The sequence below is a fragment of the Phoca vitulina genome, unplaced genomic scaffold (genome assembly GCF_004348235.1).
Source record: "Phoca vitulina isolate PV1807 unplaced genomic scaffold, GSC_HSeal_1.0 scaffold22, whole genome shotgun sequence".
In the NCBI taxonomy this organism is placed as follows: Eukaryota; Metazoa; Chordata; class Mammalia; order Carnivora; family Phocidae; genus Phoca; species Phoca vitulina.
This window is the reverse complement of record NW_022589725.1, coordinates 9,951,514-9,970,961: the sequence shown is the minus strand read 5'-3', so window position 1 is coordinate 9,970,961 and position 19,448 is coordinate 9,951,514. Positions and strand designations below refer to the sequence as shown.

The 19,448-nt window shown below is 41.7% G+C and overlaps 1 protein-coding gene, 1 non-coding gene and 1 pseudogene across 3 annotated transcripts in view; 2 read left to right on the top strand and 1 right to left on the bottom strand.

Annotated features, from left to right (window-relative positions):
- Positions 1-19,448, top strand: part of PHF20 (PHD finger protein 20) — a 132,120-nt gene that overhangs the window by 100,055 nt on the left and 12,617 nt on the right. For both annotated transcript variants that reach the window (XM_032420193.1, XM_032420194.1), the window contains 5 exons: positions 3,400-3,498; positions 5,401-5,565; positions 6,559-6,737; positions 13,939-14,038; positions 17,198-17,393. In XM_032420193.1, coding sequence (XP_032276084.1) covers positions 3,400-3,498; positions 5,401-5,565; positions 6,559-6,737; positions 13,939-14,038; positions 17,198-17,393 — 739 coding nt within the window. The remainder of the gene's footprint in view (positions 1-3,399; positions 3,499-5,400; positions 5,566-6,558; positions 6,738-13,938; positions 14,039-17,197; positions 17,394-19,448) is intronic.
- On the bottom strand, positions 14,620-14,731 carry LOC116642112 (annotated as a pseudogene).
- On the top strand, positions 17,534-17,723 carry LOC116642084. Its single transcript, XR_004301283.1, has one exon. It is a non-coding gene; the product is annotated as a U2 spliceosomal RNA (small nuclear RNA).

The following is a 19,448-nucleotide window of genomic DNA, read 5'->3' as shown; positions in this document are numbered from 1 at the left end:
ATTTTGGTTCTGTGTTGTATCTATATTATAGAGGACTCTGTTGCTGAGGTCACACTGCTTGCATTTCTCACACAAAAGAAGGCATTAGGTTGGTCTGGTCCAATTGAATCTCAAAGATTGAAAATGACAAGTGATCCTTAGGAGTTGCATCATGGGGCTGTGGCCCTCCTGGAAGAAATAGAAATACCTAACTGTTATTCTTACCTTGGCCTCCTGCTGTTCAAGTTACCTTGAGAAGTCACTTAGCTTTTGAAGGCCCTGTAATCCTAGTATGAGTGGGGACAGTCAAGGAAAGGGAACTCCTTCAGAAGCCAGCAGTGAACTTGAGCTGAGAACAACATGGGTGCAGTCATTCTATCCCCCAAGCCTACTCCATCCCTGCTAGCAGGGCAAAAGAACAAAAGAACTAAAACATGTGTGGGATTCTTTTGCTGTTTCCAAATTTGAGTTCAATTTCATCTTAATTGTAACTGAAGATATTTTCTAACAGCACTGTTTATTTTGCATAGAAACGATAATGGTAGTAGTAAGGGTTACCACAAAATCTCAAGTTCACGTCTTATTACAAAGAACTGTTTTGGAGATTTTTTTCTAAAACTTACAGATTGAAAAATTACATGTTTCTGGGGGAATTTCAGAAGCCCCCCCCCTTTTTTTTAAGTAAACTCTGTGCCCAGTGTGGGGCTTGAACTCACGACCCCAAGATCAAGAGTTGCATGGTCTACTGACTGAGCCAGCCAGGTATCTACAGAAGACTTTTTAATGAGTTTTTGGTAAATTCTACAAGCTCTTCAGCTTCTTTTTACCTGAAATTATAACATCACTATATATTTTTGGCTTATAACTTCTCCATTAAAATACATAGGTATTTTTTTTTAACGATTTATTTATTTATTTTAAGAGAAGGTGGGGAGGGGCAGAAGAAGAGAATCTTTCACGCAAACTCCCCGCTTAGTGAGGAGCCCGACATAGGACTCAGTCCCACAACCCAAGAGATCTTGACCTGAGCCAAAACCAAGAGTTGGATGCTTAACCAACTGAGCCACCCAGGTGCCCCAAAATACATAGTTATTAAATGGTATATGGAACTCCTAGGACATGTGACAGTGTTCCCAAGAAAGTGTGAAATCAGGTTTCAGAACAGTGGGGCAGGCCATGTTAACTAAGGTGATCTCTGACCCTGTGAGAGATCAGTCCTCAGCCACGTTGTGAAGATATAGTGGGAGTTTCTTAGTCATATGTGATGCATTATTCATTAGAAATATAATGCAAGCCACGTGTAACTTTTTCTAATAGCCACATTTTATTTTATTTTTATTTTTATAATGTTTATTTTTTAAAGATTTTATTTATTTATTTATTTAAGAGAGAGGGAGAGCACAGAGGTAGAATGAGAGGGAGGAGAAGACTCCCTGCTGAGCATAGAGCTCCATGTGGGACTTGATCCCAGGTCCCTGGGATCATGACCTGAGCCGAAGGCAGATGCTTAACCGACTGAGCCACCCAGGTGCCCCTCTTTTTACATTTTATTATTATTTTTATTTATTTATTTATTTTTTTAAAGATTTTATTTATTTGACAGACGCAGCGAGAGAGGGAACACAAGCAGGGGGAGTGGGAGAGGGAGAAGCAGGCTTCCCATGGAGCAGGGAGCCCGATGCGGGGCTCGATCCCAGGACCCTGGGATCATGACCTGAGCCGAAGGCAGACGCTTAACGACTGAGCCACCCAGGTGCCCCTCTTTTTACATTTTAAAATGTGGCTATTAGGGCGTGGTGTGTACTACATACCACTGAATTTTTTTTCTTTTTTTTTTTTTTTGCAGCTTAATTGTGCAGTGAACTCCCTGTATTTAAATTGTATAATTTGAAGAGCAACCCAGTCAAGATAGTAAACACATCTTTTGCCTCCCAGACTTTCCCTATGCCTCTTTTTAATTCCTCCTTTCTACTCCTCCCTTCCTCTCATCGGGCACTGTTTTTTAATTTTAATTTTAATTTATTTTTTTAAGATTTTATTTATTTATTTGACAGAGAGAGCACAAGCAGGTGGAATAGCAGGCAGAGGGAGAAGGAGAAACAGGCTCCCCGCTGAGCAAGGAGCCCAATGTGGGGCTCGATCCCAGGACTCTGGGATTATGACCTGAGCTGAAGCCAGTCGCCCAACCAACTGAGCTGCCCAGGTGCCCCTTGGGCGCTGAAATAGACTACTTTTCATCTAGAATTTTATACAAATGGAATCATGCAGATACTAGATTTTATCTGGCTCCTTTCACTTAGCATACTTATCTTGAGATTCACTTAGGTTGCTGCACATACTAATACTTCATGCTTTTATTGCTGAAAAGTATTCCATTGTGTGAACACACCACAAGTGATTCATTGACTTGCTGATGGACATTTGGACATTTTTTACTTTGTGTGATTACAGTTACAGCTTCAGTGGACGTTCATGTACATGTCTCTGTGTGGACACGGTATCCCTTCTCTTGAGTAAATATCTAGGAGTAGAGTGGTTAGGTCCTAGGATATGTGTGCTTAAACCCTTCTTGACATCTACAGAGTAAGGCTTGATCAATTATATGAAATGCTATGGACACATTTGATAAGCAAAACAACTGGATTTTTGCAATGGTAAGACTGTTGTTAACTTTGAAAACTGAAAACAGTCTCAGAGTGGTAGGTGGGAAGATTTTTAGAATGGAATTAGGAAAAACTGAAGTGAGAAGTTTGGACAGGGAGTGTTGATGACTTGAGTTTGCTGTGAAGAGTAGCAGAGAATGAAGTTGTGGTATTTGGAAGGTGCGTATTGTTCATTTTTAAATGGGTAATTTTATGTTATGTGAATTGTACTTCAATTATAAAAAAAAAGAAACAACATCTTGACATGCAGGTCACACCGTAAGCCACATAAATCAGCATCTCTATGGGTGGGACGTGGGCACTCACTTTTTAAAAATCTCACCCGGTGATTGTAGTATGTAGCCAGTGAGGAGTGATCTAAGTAGGGTTGGCAAACTTACTCTGTAGAGGGCCAGACAAATATTTTCAGTTTTGAGGGCCATAAAGTCTCCATCTTCACTCCTCAACTCTGCTGTTGAAGCATGAAAGCAGCCATCATCAATATATAACGAATGAGCATGGTGTGTTTCAATAAAACAAAGTAACAGGCAGTGGGCCAGAGTTTGCCCACCGTTGGTCTAAAGGCTAGATGATGGAGAAGGGGTTCCAGAACCTTGAGGAGGATAGAAGGTAACCTCGTAGGCAGAACCAGATCCAGAACTCTGTTCCTTTGCCCATTTTAGTTCTTCACATTGGACATACTTACTTGAGAATGAACATCTTAGTGATGGAAACAAGATGTTAGAAAGTCAAGACTTACACTTATTTTTAATTCCAGCTGCAAAAGATAAGGAAAAGAATAAAGAGAAGAAATTCAAAGAGTTTGTGAGAGTGAAGCCAAAGAAAAAAAAGAAAAAGAAAAAGAAAACCAAACCTGGTAATTTTCCCCTGGGGTGTTTCACAACCATGGGTTGGGGAGGGGTTGCTTTGTCTCCTGGCCTCTGAACTTGCACTGAGGAGAGGAGGGGCCAGCAGGCCTTTAAGGGAGCTTGTGGGCTCAGCCTGGCATGGACCTTGGCAGGGGAGGAGTCTATTCATCCTGGGTGTTACAAGGCCACATTGGCATTTAGGAAGACCTTCTTTCTTTCTGCATTGGCCAGTGTGCCCTGTCATAGGGTAGTGCATGTGAAACATTATAATAAGAGAGGATATGCAGGTGAATGATTGTATTTGTTTGCACACACAACTCTTTTTTTTTTTTAAGATTTTATTTATTTAATTAATTTATTTTTAAAGATTTTATTTATTTATTTGACAGAGAGAGACACAGCGAGAGAGGGAACAGAAGCAGTAGGAGTAGGAGAGGGAGAAGCAGGCTTCCCGCTGAGCAGGGAGCCCGATGCGGGGCTCGATCCCAGGACCATGGGATCATGACCTGAGCCAAAGGCAGACGCTTAACAACTGAGCCACCCAGGCGCCCCTTAGGATTTTATTTTTAAGTAATCTCTACACCCAATGTGGGACTCTTATGACCCCAAGATCAATAGTCGCATGCTCCACCAACTGAGCCAGGCAGGCACCCCTTGTATACTCAACTCTTTTTATTTTTTTAAGGTTTATTTATTTATTTGAAAGAGTAAGAGCGGGGGCGGGAGGGGCAGAGGGAGAGGGACAGAGATTCTTTTTTTAAAATATTTTATTTATTTATTTGAGAGAGAGAGCATAAGTGGGGTGAGGGTTAGAGGGAGAAGCAGACTCCCCACTGAGCAGGGAGCCCGATGTGGGACTCGATCCTAGGACTCCAGGATCATGACCTGAGCTGAAGGCAGGTGCTTAATGACTGAGCCACCCAGGTGCCCAGGGACAGAGATTCTTTTTTTTTTTTTTTAAGATTTTATTTATTTATTTGACAGAGACACAGCGAGAGAGGGAACACAAGCAGGGGGAGTGGGAGAGGGAGAAGCAGGCTTTCCACAGAGCAGGGAGCCCGATGCGGGGCTTGATCCCAGGTCCCTGGGACCATGACCTGAGCTGAAGGCAGACGCTTAAAGACTGAGCCACCCAGGCGCCCCAGGGACAGAGATTCTTTTTTTTTTTTTTTTTTTTTTTAAAGATTTTATTTATTTATTTGACAGAGAGATAGAGAGTACACAAGTAGGCAGAGAAGCAGGCAGAGGGAGAGGGAGAAGCAGGCACCCCGCAGAGCAGGGAGCCCGATGCGGGACTCGATCCCAGGACCCTGGGATCATGACCTGAGCCGAAGGCAGCCGCTTAACCAACTGAGCCACCCAGGCGCCCCAGGGACAGAGATTCTTAAGCAGACTCCGCACTGAGTGCAGAGCCCAACGTGAGGCTCAATCTCATGACCCTAAGATCACAACCTGAGCTGAAACCGAGAGTTGAATGCTTAACTGCACCACCCAGGTGCCCCTACACACAACTCTTAAACACGTATCTCTGAACCTTTTCAATAAAGGATTTACTTCTTGAAGAGTGTGTGTCTAGCTCCTACAAAGATGTTAAGAAAATAAGTGTTCCAACCTTGGGAGACCAAGGGATGCCATGTTTTATTCTTAATATATCTTTTGGCTTAGAAAAACAATCTTACCAGAAAAAAAGGGGAGAAGGGTGATATTGAGGAGGAAGCTTTTGGTTTTGAGGTTCTTGGAGGTAGCTAGAAGTTTTAATCCCTAAATCTGCCCTCCACACCGCTTTGTAGTGACTTGCTCCTCTGCCATGGAGTTGTTTGAACAGTGGGGCTGTTGGTTGGGTGGGACTGATTCTGGAATGCCCTGATGATATGTGGGGGTGCTGATTCCTTTTTGATCCTATCTTCCAGAATGCCCTTGCAGTGAGGAGATCAGTGATACCTCTCAGGAACCATCTCCACCCAAGGCATTTGCTGTCACCAGGTGTGGGTCCTCACATAAGCCTGGGGTCCATATGAGCCCACAGCTCCATGGCTCGGAATCTGGAAACCATAAAGGGAAAGTGAAAGTATCTGGTAAGGAGACTGTCGGCTGACTTGATCATTTGTATAGCATTATAGTCAGAGAAGGCTGGATTTATGTTGACACTGTGACTTACTCCCCAGGCCCTCTGCAAGTACAATCTGTTATATTTTCAAAAGAAAGAAGTACATCATATAAAACAAAGGCTATTAGCTGTGCCTTTCCTGAACTTTCCTTCTCTCCAACTTTGGTTTTAGTTGAATGCCTCTTAGGTACCTCCAGGCCATTATATCTATAACCCCCAAAATCCATTATACCCCATCCTCTTGCATACCTGCCCTTCTCATTGCTCCATTTTTTATTGATGGACTCTGCATCTAATCTGGTTGCTTGGGGAAATCTGAGTCAACCTTGAAGGTGCTTCTTTTCCAGCAATTTAGAGGGTGATTGTGAGTTTGGAAGGAGTTAATAAGTATATGGAAAGTACTTACAACAGTGGTACAAAATACGTGATCAGTAAAGGTTAGCTGTAATTATAACTAATCAGGCACCAACATCTAGTGATTCTAGTTCTGATTATCCCTGGAATCTGCCCCTTCTTCATTTCCTACTGTCGACAGAGTTTTAAAGGTGGCTCTGAATGTAGACTTGACGGTAAGTCTACATTCCAGATCCTTTCCAGATCCTGGCTGGAAGGGATGAGGTTGAGGAACATGTTTGAGTCATTAGGATGATGATCTGTGTAGTTCATGGGGAGTTGCAGCCTCTCTGCCAGTGAGCTCTGTGACCTTGAGCTGCCACTTACTTTGGGCTTCACTCTCAATAAAATGAGGAATGGAGTTCGGTTCATCAGCAGGCAGCATACGTCATTTGGGCTGTTGCCAGATGACAGGCCCAAGGGACAGATTGGAGTTCCTGTTTCCCAGCTCTGTGAAAGTTCATAGAGGAGTGGGGCTGTACCGTCACTTCCACTCGACATTCTAAGTTTTTGAAAATTTTATAACTATAATTTAAAATAGTGACTGTTGTTTTTCCTTTCCACTCAGAGGAGGATAATCTGAGTGAGTCCTCTTCTGAGAGCTTTCTTTGGAGCGATGAGGAATATGGTCAAGATATTGATGTGACCACCAACCCAGATGAGGAACTCGATGGGGACGACCACTATGATTTTGAAGTGGTCCGCTGCATCTGTGAGGTTCAGGAGGAAAATGACTTCATGATTCAGGTAGGTAGAGCTTCCAGGAGACAGGCATAGAGAAACACAAACTGGTCCTTGGAGGGAATTTTGAGGGACTGCAGTTTGAGTACAGCAAACATAGAATCATGTTAGAAGCCCCAGCCAGATAGGCAGTATTACCAGCAGCACATTGAGCTTACTTTTTAGTTCAGCTTCCTCTGAATCTCAGGCTGGTGTAAATAGCCTATTAATAGAATGAGAGAGGACTTGAAACATCACTGAGTCTAAAAGTCTCATGCTCTGCTTGGGGCAGCTGGGACCCACAAATGGGAAGGGCCTTGCCTGTGGTCACACAGTGAGGAGTTGAACATCAGGGATCCGAATCTCTGGAGTGGCAGTTGAATCTTCCTATGGTTCCTTACTTTCTCTCTGATGTAAAATTTCTATATGGCCTTATGAAATGGAGGCCAGTTTCATAAGTTGTCTGTTTCTTGTTCTTTATTTTCCTGACATTTGTATCTGTCATCTCCATCTCTGGGATGTGCCTGTGGGGTAGGCCTCCCTGCTTGCTGGGGGAGAGCGTCACTGGCCAGCACCTGCTTGCCTCTGGCCCTTTTCTTGCTCTTAATGACAGTTCTGGTGAGGTGGCTGCTGGCTGGCTGACTCCAGAGGCTGTCATAAATACCCTGCTTGTCTAGGCAGCTGCCCGGAATGTCCAGGGCACCTGAGTTTTTCAAGTAAGTCATGGTTATATTGGTTAGGATTCTTTGGGAATTTCTTTGTTTTTCAATAGCCTTCGTGGTAACCTCTGGGAATTCAGAGTACATAAATGGTCTCAAATAGTACCTGATATTTATGACCTTTAGTAAGCCTTAGGTCAGTGGTTTTCAAACCTTTTCAACATCAGAACCCATTTTTCTAATGGATTCTTTCATAGAACCACAAAATATATCACAAGTTTAAAAGCAGTAGTTTTGAAAGTTCAAAATAGATCATCTTCACTTTTGAGTTCAGAAATGTGAATGGTGTGCTTCTTCCCATGAAGTCTGACACACAGGGTTGTGCATGACAGTTGCCAACTTGAAGCATTTCAGTGACTCGATAGTTTTTCTCTTTTTGTGAGACGTGGCCATTTCTATGGGTGACTTTTCCTAAATAGCATGCTGTGTGGTCACTGATGAATCAGAGATGGGAGGGAAAGCTTTGTTCCGAGTGTAGCACAATACTGACCTAGCCTAGCAGTACAGTTATGTGTACTGGTAGGTTGTGTTGTCTTTAAGTTTGGGACACATTTGAGTGTGCATTTTTTGTTTTAATTTTAAAACATTATCTTATTTTTAAAAAGATACCCATTTGCAGAACCTCTGAAGCTCAGTGGACTATAATTTGGAAACTTATACAACATGGAAACTATCATTTAAGTAGAATTTTTTTTAAGTTTGGTTTTTAAAAGGGTGTTGAAGATGGTTAGTTTTTATCCTGTCTCTCTGGGCGTGTGGTCAGTTCTGGCCTTGGAAGCCTGATTTGGTCTTCATTTGTCCATAGAAATCTTTAGTGGGTGAGTAATGAAGGCCCTTCTTGGCAGGGCTGTTCCAGCTAATCAGTAGAAGAGACCCAGTTCTGATCCACTGTACTTTTCCCATTGACTTTTCTATAAGTAGCAAGGATGATGGGGTGTTCAGGGAGGTAGAGCTCGGTTTGGTATTATGTGCTCTATGAGGAAACTTAAGTTTGGAGCTGTTGAGGCCGTACCGGCTGTAACAGGAGAGTCAGGAACTGACTTTCATCTCCAGCTTCCCAGGTTCTGCATGGCCTTCCCCTAGCTTAGCTCAGCTCAACGCTTGTGGCTTCCTGTGGTATTGTGGTGATGATGAGCTCACTTCAGAACACTTCGTGTTTTGCTGTAGAAGACTTTTCTCTACTGTCCACTTGCTGTCCAGCTGGCTTTGTGGTATAGAGGGACAGTTTTTTACTTTCCCTGTCATTATGAGCAATGTACCTTTTCCACTCAGTAACTTTAGCAAAAGGCATACATTTGGAGGGAGCTCTGGAACAAGTGAAATTTAAACTTTCTAAATGTATTCATCATCTAGTTTTAAATGTATTCATCATCTAGGAAGATCCAATGATTATTTTTTAAATAAATTTTTTTACTTACATTGGTAATTTGCACTACCCTAGAATACATTTAGAGTTTGTTTCCTAGAAGGTGCATATATTACTTTAGAGGAGTAATTTTCTCTGATCATTTTCATTATTTGATTGGTATTAACATTACTCAAGTAAATTATTATTTGATTTTATTTACCAGTGCTAATAATTTAAATCACTGGGAGGTTAAAATCTTACTTAATAATCATGAATATTTGAGAAATCTGGGTGCCACATAAAAATGAACCTCAGGAAATCCATTTGATATTTAAATTATTTTAATTTTCTAGGGCAGGTTTGGGCAAACTTTTTCTTAAAGGACTAGGTGATAAATATTGTAGGCTTTGAGGGCCATGTGTTCTTTATTGCAGCTATTCAGCTTAGCCCCAATCAGCCATAGGCATTATGTAATAAATGAGCATGGATGTGTTCATATGATACTTTACTTATAAAAACAGGACTTGAACTGAATTTAGCCTCTTGGCTGTAGTTTGCTTTAGACTAACAAATACGTATTAGGTGCCAAACCCAGTAAAAGTTGTGTAACAGTTTTTTTTTTTTTTTTAAGATTTTATTTATTTATTTGAGAGAGAGAGAATGAGAGAGAGTGCAGGAGAAGGAGTAGGGTCAGAGGGAGAAGCAGACTCCCCACTGAGCAGGGAGCCTGATGTGGAACTTGATCCTGGGACTCCAGGATCATGACCTGAGCCGAAGGCAGTTGCTTAACCAACTGAGCCACCCAGGCGCCCGTGTGTAGCAGTTTTAACCGGAAGTCCATTTTAAAAGCTTTGTTTGTTTTAAAATTTGTATTGTTTGTTTGTTGCTAGCTAGAGCATTCATGTAGTTCAAAGTCCAAAAAGTATACCTAGATATAGAGAAAAAAATCTGACCCCACCTCCCCTTCATGGGAACCACCCTTTATCAGCTTCTTGTGTAGCATTCTGGAAACACTCTTTGGCTAACAAATACATTCTCTTACTCCCCCCTGCCCTTTTTTATTTCGTGGTAAAAACATAAAATTTTACCATTTTTAAGTGTGTGTGGCATTAGATAAGTACATTTATATTGCTGTGCAACCATCTTTTTTTTTTAACACAATGTTACTTTATATGTAGTATTTTCAATATCTTTTCTCATTTAACAATAGATAAGTTCAAGCCCATTTCATTTTCAAACATAAACAAGCTTTGGGCACCTGGGTGGCTCAGTTGTTAAGCATCTGCCTTCGGCTCAGATCATGATCCCAGGGTCCTGGGATCAAGCCCCGCATCCGGCTCACTGCTCAGCCAGGAGCCTGCTTCTCCCTCTCCCACTCCTCCGCTTGTGTTCCCTCTCTAGCTGTCTCTCTCCCTGTCAAATAAATAAATAAAATCTTAAAAAAAAAAAAATAAATAAAAATAAAAAAGCTTCTTTATTCTTTTTAATGGCTGCATAATGGATGGATCATAATTTATTTAACCCCTTCCCATGTTGATGACATTTAGATTGTTTCTAACTTTAACAATAATGTAATGAATAATTTTGTGTAAGTACACCTGTTGGGCCAAGTTTTGGAAGTAGAATTCCTGGGCCACAGGTTATGTGCATTTATAATTTTGATAAATATTTTTGTCATAGCAATATTATATAAACTTGCCCTGGAGCCTGTACCAGTGAACAGTCTTAGGAGCACCCTTTTCAGTATAGGATATTATCAAACTTTATCTTTGCTTTGCTCTTCAGATAAGTGAGAAAAAGGGGTGCCTGGGTAGCTCAGTCCATTGAGTGTCTGACTCTTGATTTCAGCTCAGTTCATGATCTCAGGGTCGTGAGATTGAGCCCCTGGTCAGGCTCCACGCTCAGCACGGAGTCTGCTTGAGATTTTCTCACTCTCCCTCTCCTTCTGCTCCTCCCCCTGCTGGCATGCATGTTCTCTCTCTCTCTCTCTCAAATAAAAAAAATCTTAAAAAAAAAGCTAAGTGAAAAAACAGTCTATTGGTATAGCCATTTTGTAATTTTTTAAAAAAGGTATTTATTTATTTGAGAGAGAGCAAGAATGAGCATGAATGGGGGGAGGGACACAGGGAGAAGGAGTAGCAGACTCCCGGCTGAGAGGGGAGCCCGACGCGGGGCTCGATCCCAGGACCCTGGTGAAGGCAGATGCTTAACCGACTGAGCCACCCCGGCGCCCCTGTAATTTATTTTTAAATAAATCTTTAAAAAATTTCATACTTGTAGCATTTGGAAAATGCAGACAATCACAAAGAAGAAAACAATTACCCAGATTATTTTTACCTAGAGATAAGCACTGTTAATATTCTAGAATACACATACACATGTATATATAAATGAAAATTATGCTCTGTAAATAATTTTTCATGAGAATAACACTTCTAGGATAAAAGCATATGTTTATTATCAAAACTTCAGGCAGTACATAAATGTATAAAGAATTACTTGGTATTTATATGTAATCCCCAAACCTAGAAATACTAATGTGTATGCATATTATTAGTGGTTGATTTCACAGTAATTATATTAATTCAAGTAACTATTCATTAATTCTTTTAGTGGGTGATTTGAACATCTTTTTAAGAATTAGATATTTTCCTTTGACCTGTGTGTTCATGTGCTTTATCCATTTTTCTATTGGATGGTTGGTCATTTTCCTACTCATTTGTAGAGGCTTTTTTAGACCTTGTTTTGTATTGGCTGCAAGGACAGTTACAACTACTTGTACCCACTTTGTCATCTGTCTTTTGACTTTCAGATTTTTTGTTTGTTTTTATGAGTCAACTATATCAAACTTTTCTTTAATGAATTCTGAAATTTGGGTAACAGTTGCTTCCTTAATGGAAGTTAGTAAAAGTTTATAGAAAAATTTGTAACAGAATTCTGTCATGGTTGATTCTGGTACCTTTGAAGTTTCATTTATTCTTCTTAAAGCGATGTAAATATTTGATCCACCTGGAATTTATCCTGGTATAAGGTGTGAGGGCCATGGCTACCCAGTTGTCCCAACACCATGCCCCATTACCAAAATGTCACCTTTGTTTATTTTATTTCCGTATGTATTTGGATCGCTTTTTGGATTCTCCTTTTCCATCTATTTGCTTATACAATTCTATTTTAATTATTTTACCTTTATAATATTTTTAAAATATCTTATAGGGCTAGTACCCCCTTTTGTTCTTTTTTACAAATTTCCTGGCTATTAATTTTAGGATCAGCTTATCCAGTTCTACAGCTATTAATTTATTATTTATTTGGTACTACATTATTTTTATAAATTTACCTAAGGAGAAAGGACTTCCTTATGATTAAGACTGTTGCTATCCAGGAATAAGATATTCCTTACCATTGGCTTAAGTCTTTGTGTCCTTTAAATACTATTTTAAAATTTTCTTCACAGAGATCTTGCATGTTTTATTCTTAGATATTCTTGGGTATCTTAGATATTCTATTCTTAGATAGTCTTAGGTTTATTCTTAGATATTTTATGTTTTCAGTTATTATTCGTGTCCATTTCTAAATTTAAACTTTTAAAAATGAATAATGTTTTTTAGCCAAACCCATACGAAAAAAGTTACTTTGAAGTTTTCAACTTAGCTGTATTTGATTGAATTTTAGTGAATCCCAGTTCTCAAGAAGTTTCAAAAGTTATTGGTGAGACAGACTTTCATTCTTAATTCTGTTTTTCTGCAACTAACTCTTTGTTATTGTGCAGCTTTTACTTTCCCCCTGAGCCTTAGTTTCTTCATCTGTAAATTAAAGAATCTGGATCAGATCTTAGCTAAAGTCTGTCTTCCAGCTTTGCCTCTGTTGATTCTGATGCGGTTAGCTTCCTAGAGGATTCATATCTGCCCAGGAAAGCCCTCTTGATGCTAGGGCCTGTCTGACTCCAGACAGCCGAGGACTGCCTGAGCTTTGGACCTTAGTCCCTTGTGGCCAGGCTGGTGGCCCACCCTCAAAGGCCATGCTGGGAAGGAGGCTCATTGTCCACCCTCCAGAGCTATCCATCTGGTTGCATAGTTAAAGGCTTAGGGTCCTGGTTTGAGATTCCATGAAGTGTCCTAGTATCTCATTTGGCATCATTTTTTCTTTCCATTCTCTCCAGACCCTTAGCCCTCAGGCTTACTATCCTCAGGCCATCCACACAACTTCTGTGCTGCCCTCACTGTCTCCTCCTTTCTTTCCCTCTCTGCCTCCTGTCCCTCCTTCTCCCCATTCTCCCTCTACCCCCTTATCCAAGTAAGGCAGCGGAGCCTCAGGGTGAAAGAACTACTAGCTTTACCATTACACAGGCCTGTGTTCTGATCCACTGTTGCCTCTCTTCAGCTGTGTGACCTTTGGTAAGATTTAGAGAGAATAAACTCCAAGTGCTAGCATGTGATTATTCCAGGAGGTATCAAAGTAAATCAGGTTGCCCAGTTGTAGTAGTAATAGGTGCATGAAGGCTGTGTGCTGAGCTCTTTGATGGACGTTTTTATATGTGACCGTGATTGCTCACAAACAGCCCCCATGGTCAGTAGGAAGAGTACCCCATTTTGCAAGTGGGGAAGACTGAAGCCCAGGGAGGAGGAGTGACCTGTGCACGGTCACACAGCTAATGAATGTCTGAGCTAGAATTCAGACTCAGGTTTTAGTCATTCCAGGTTAATCTTCCTCTAAGGACTTGAACATTTTTCTCTCTGTTCTCATAAAGTGATCAGAAAAGTTAAAGCCTCTAGAAACGGGAGTGAAAATAGTCATTTTTCTGAGATCAGCACTGTTTTATAGATCTAAATGGTCTTCATCTGTGCTGTCCGGTGCAATTGCCACTAGCTTCATGTGGCTTTTGAGCACTTAAGATGTGGCTAATAGGACTAAGGAGCTGAATTTTAACTTAATTTGTTAATTTAAATGTAAAGAGCCACAGGTGGCTGGCTGGTGGCCGCCTTCGTGGCCAGCACACTTGTAGATGAGGGGTTGCAGCTCAGCTCCTGAGCAGGTCATTTGGGAGTACTCTCCCTCCCCTTTCCTTCTCCCTCCCACTGCCCCTGCCCCCCACAGTGGGTCTTGCTTCTGGATGGAGGATACCTTCTGAGTTTAATTTTTATTGCTTCTCTAATTCTAACAGTGTGAAGAGTGCCAGTGCTGGCAGCATGGGGTCTGCATGGGATTACTGGAAGAGAATGTGCCTGAGAAATACACCTGTTATGTTTGCCAAGACCCTCCAGGTAGAGATTTCTGGAGTCAGGGATATTAACAATATGTCACCTTTTCCACAGCTGGCCATGAAGCAGCCTCGCTGTCTGTGGTCTTGAGACTTATTTCTTTGACATTGGCTAGACTGACTCTTCCTTGTCCCTGTTGCTAGCTCACCTGGTAGACTGCTGTCCTGAACTTAGCAGTGAGAGAGCATGTGGGAAGCCTGTGGAAAGCCTGGCCTTGAGCTAGAATTACTTTTTTTTTTTTTTTTAAAGATTTTATTTATTTGACAGAGAGAACACAGCGAGAGAGGGAACACAAGCAGGGGGAGTGGGAGAGGGAGAAGCAGACTTCCCGCTGAGCAGGGAGCCCGATGCGGGGCTCGATCCCAGGACCCTGGGATCATGACCTGAGCTGAAGGCAGACGCTTAACGACTGAGCCACCCAGGCGCCCCTAGAATTACTTTTTTATTGTAGTAAAAATCATGTAATATGAGATCTACCCTCTTAACCAATTTTTAAGTGTACAGTACAGTATTGTTTATAAACTATAAACACAATGTTGTACAGCAGATCTCTAGAACTTTTTCATCTTGCATGACTGAAACTATAAAAACTGGAATGCTTTACAGATTTGCATGTCATCCTTTCCTTGCTTAGGGGCCATGCCAGTCTTCTCTGTACTGAGCTGGTTTTAGAATATGTGCTGCTGGAGCAAGCACCTTTTCCTTTTATTGAGGGTTCATGAAGATGTGGGCTCTGTCTTTGGCTTTTTGGGGCTGTTGAAGGGTTAGGAACCTGCCTCTGCTCCCTCTGGTGGCACCTGCCCTCCATTGCATCATTGCTACCTGGAAGAGAGATAAGCCCTTGAGGGGAAGGGGAAAGGTGTAGTTGATAGGGCTTGATTGCTACCCAAACCAGCGAATTAATTCCTTAACAGGATCATTTAGTTTCATTGTTCCATGGCTGGCTCGGCTGGCCTGTGGCTCTTGGATTCCCTTTTCCAGAAGTCTTATATATCTCTGGTTCTTGTCTTGGTGTCAATGGGATGGTGATATCTTTTCCCTTCACCACCTGTAAGGTTTCTCCCCTTGGCTCCAGTTCCATGATCCCAAGGTTAGGCAAGGCTAGACAATGCTGAAGTGCCTCTACTTCTGTTGATTCTTTTTGTCCTATGAGGTAGGCCTGGCGGGAGCTCTTATTCCCGTTTTTGCTTATGAGGAAGAAATTGATGCCTGGGGACATGAATGACTTTCCCAATCTCGTAAAGCAAATTGGAATTAGAACTGACTTGTGGGGTCAGATCTTGATTTTGCTGGTTGTGTAGGGAGGGGCTAGTCACCGTAGTTTGTGTTTTAGAAGTGTGTCCCCTTGGGACCTGATGACCTCTGTTGTGACACTGTATCTCCTTGTGCTAGATTAGTTCATAGATGGAGAGGAATCTGCCTGTTTGTCCCTTTATCCCCAGGAAAGAATATGGTCAGAAGATTAGTCTATGAATCATAGAATATTATTAATGGGCGGGATCTGAGAGACCACTTAGTTCAGCCCTGACATTTGATAGGTGAGCAAATATAGGCCTAGAAGGGACATGACGGGGCTAAGACCAGTCAGCAAGTTAGTGCCAGATAGGAGATGAGAATCATGGTCTTTGACCTTCGTTTCGTAAAACAAGTGGCACTGCTCTGAATCCTCCTGCTCAGGCCCCTTGTGCAGCAGCTGCCTCTGAGACGCTGCACATAATCCCTAGGGCTCCTTAGCGCCGCTTCAGAATCCCCTTTGTCCACTTTACTATCTCTCACTCCTCCCCTCCCTCCACTCTTCCCTTTTTACAGATCATGCACGCCATCTTCATCGACTCCTCTGCACTTGCTGAACTTTTACAACTCTAATTGCCAGCGCTGTAAATAGACTCCTCCTTGAATCGAGTGCTCCATGTCTTTTACATTTATATTTATAGCCTGTGTTTGACTCTGCAGTGTCTTGGACTGGAAGTTTAACCTAACAGATTTATTCTTTAAAGGTTAAAGAGGTTTTTTACAGAATCGAGGTATATCCCTACCATGTGTTTTAGTAAAGCCAGAAAGAGCTGAAGGACCTTGATAGGGATTATATGGGTCATTTCAGGGTTTTTATAGATATTGGGAAGTAAACGCTTGTCTGGTTGAAAATTGTTCCTTGGGCTTTTGGAGCAGGAAATACTGCCGAGTCACATGTAGTTGTTTTCAGTTCTTCCTAAGGATCCCTGTAATGAGCAAGACCACTGAAACCATCCAATTTATCTGTCATTATACTAGATGAGAAATGGAGGTTCAGAGAACGGAGGGTGCCTGACTGTTTATATTTAGTAAGGTGGTAGGTGACAGTTGGAAGGGCGACTTGGAGCTTCTTTCCACTTGATAAATCCATTCAAGATGTCTTTTGCCATATGCTGGGGATACAATCATGAACAAGATGGTTCCTATTATTCTTGCTCTTAGTGGAGTCAGGGTCAGAAACAGATGTCAAAATAAGTCAAATAAGCAAGAAGATGTTAGATAGGGATGAATGCTTTGGCGGGGGAGGTTAGCAACCAGATAGGGAAGGAGTTAGGAGGCATTGAAGAGGCTTTCTTACTTTGAAGGTAACAAAAGGCCCATCTGAGGAATTGGAAAGGTGCCAGTCCTTCAGGGGCCTTGGAAAATAATGCTCCAGACAGAGAGGATGCTAGAGCAGAGATCCTAAGACCAAAAAGATGGATGTGTTCCAGAAACTGAAAGGAGGCCACTGTAAGGGCTGTAAGGGTGGGGCAAGGAGGGCAAGAAGGACTGGGTGCAGTTGGCTCATTAGGCCAGTGTTAGGGCTTTGGCTTTTTTTTTTTTTTTTTTCTGTATGCAGTAGGAAGTCATTGAAGGTTTTAAACAGGAGATGTAATGATGTGATTTAAATTTAGAGAGATACCTAGGTTCCCACTCCACCTCTGGCCTGTGCTGGGAGATCAGGAAATTTACATGTCTTACTTCCTTATTCCCAATCCCTAGAAGGGAGCCCAGGATATAGTAGGTGCCAAGTAAATGTTTATTGGATGAATAAATAAAATGAACACACCAATCCATCCTTCCAGTAATTTATGTGATAACTGTGCAATGATACAATGGTCTGGGTTTCCTTCAGGCCGAGTATTAACTCTCTCATTGTCACTGCTTTAGGTCAGAGGCCTGGCTTCAAGTACTGGTATGACAAGGAGTGGTTGAGCAGGGGACATATGCATGGCCTGGCCTTTTTAGAAGAGAACTACTCCCACCAGAATGCCAAGAAGATCGTGGCCACCCACCAGCTTCTTGGAGATGTGCAGAGAGTGATCGAGGTTCTCCATGGCCTGCAGCTCAAGATGAGCATCTTGCAGTAAGTGTGGCACATGTAGCTTTGGGGATGAGTCTGATTTGAGATGGTTTGGGCGGGCGGGGGGGGGGGGGGGAGGCAGGATAAATTTGAAATTGGAAAGCCACAACATCAGTGATAAGACCATTGAGTTTGAGACCTTTACCACATCTCAGCCTTTTGGCTAAGGTCAAGTGTAGTGTCTGTTCTTAGCAGTTTAATATCTGATATGTCCTCTATCCAAGGACAATATATTAAATGGATTTTGGAACTAGGAGATGGAATAGGAGCTTGCTCTGACCACTCCACGCATTGACCTGGTATTGCAGTACTTCCAGGAATGGTGCACCCCCTCGGGGGCGGGGGGAGAGGGGAATATGTCAGTTACACAATAAACATTCTTTTTTAAAAAAACAACCCTATTCAGGTAGAATTTATATATAATTAAGTTTGCTCATTTTACAGGTTCATTGAGTATTGACAGATGTATTCACCCTTGCAACCGCCACCATAATCAAAATATGGTGTATGTTTTTATAGTTTAGTTTGTTTACTGTTTTGGTATACAGTTCTGAATTGTTTTTATTGTAAAATATGCGCAATATAAAATTTATGTTTTATAAATTTATGAACAGTCTTAACTTTTTATTTTTTATTTTATTTTATTATTTTTTTAAGATTTTATTTATTTATTTGACAGAGAGATAGAGAGTACAAGTAGGCAGAGTGGCAGGCAGAGGGAAAGGGAGAAGCAGGCTCTCTGCTGAGCAGGGAGCCAGACATGGGGCTCGATCCCAGGACCGTGGGATCATGACCTGAGCTGAAGGCAGACGCTTCACTGACTGAGACACTCAGGCACCTCCCCTTAACTGTTTTTAATATATAGTTCAGTAGTGTTAAGTACATTCACCTTGTTGAAACCAATCTCTATAACTCTTCATCTTGCAAAATTGCAACTCTGTATCTGTTAAACAACTTCTCTCCACTTTGCCTCTTCCCCGCCCCTGGCCACCATCATTCTACGTGTTTCTGTGAATCTGACTACTCTAGATACCTCATATAAATGGGATCCCACAGTATTTGTCTTTTTTGTGACTAGCTCATTTCACTTAGCACGGTGTCTTCAAAAGTTCATCTGTATTACAGTCTGTATCAGAATTTCCTTCCTTTTTAAAGGCTGAATAATATTCCATTGTAGGTAATGTTGGATTTTGTTTATCCATTCATCCTTAACACCCTTGACCGGTAAACAAAGTAAAATTGAAAACTGCTGGAAGAGATAATATTGGCAGGCCCGCTCTCTAGCATAGTGGTTGCTCAGTAAGTCTTTTCTCTTCGTGGTTTGCTCATGCAAAGTTTTAGGTGTTCTGGAACTGGACTTCTGGCTTTTAGTGGCTAGAAGTTTGAGGAGTGAAATTGAGTGTGAATTCCCCTTCTGTGGTTGCATTCTGTGTGTCAGATGACCCACTTTCATATAAGCTCTGAGAAAGACATGTAGCTCTTATTGGGGTCTCGGCTTTAATAACCAGACGGCGTTTCTTTCTTCTTACTGAAATGCCACTGCTCCTGGCCTTATCCTATATTTTGGAACCTTGTCCCTTCTGAATTCCCATTTAGATCCTTCATCTTTATAGCAGTGACTTTGTACTGGAATTAAACCTGACTTCTAGCAATTCAGAAGAGGGCATAGGGAGATCTTGTTCATCATTATATGTGGAGAAGAGACCCTGGGCAGAGGGAGTGTAGTCCCAGTATGTCTGTGTACACATGGATAGTCTCTGCTATCACAAACTCTGGGGCCTCATTCTCAGAAATACTGTTCCTAAGTGGCCTGGCGGATTTATTTTCAAAGGCAAATAATAAACCTGGGAGTAACCTCAGAGCATCTGTTGTCATTTAAAAAGTAGCATGCATGTCTGTACCTTCCTTCTTCATGATTGACAGGGTGTACAAAAAAGGCCAGGGAGGGTTTTTTTGTGTGTGTGTGGAGTAGTAGCTGGGGCTTCAGGTCTTACCTGGAAGGGCAAAAATTCTAGGAAGGGGGAAGCAAAGACATGATTTTCATGCAAGAGAAGGTCC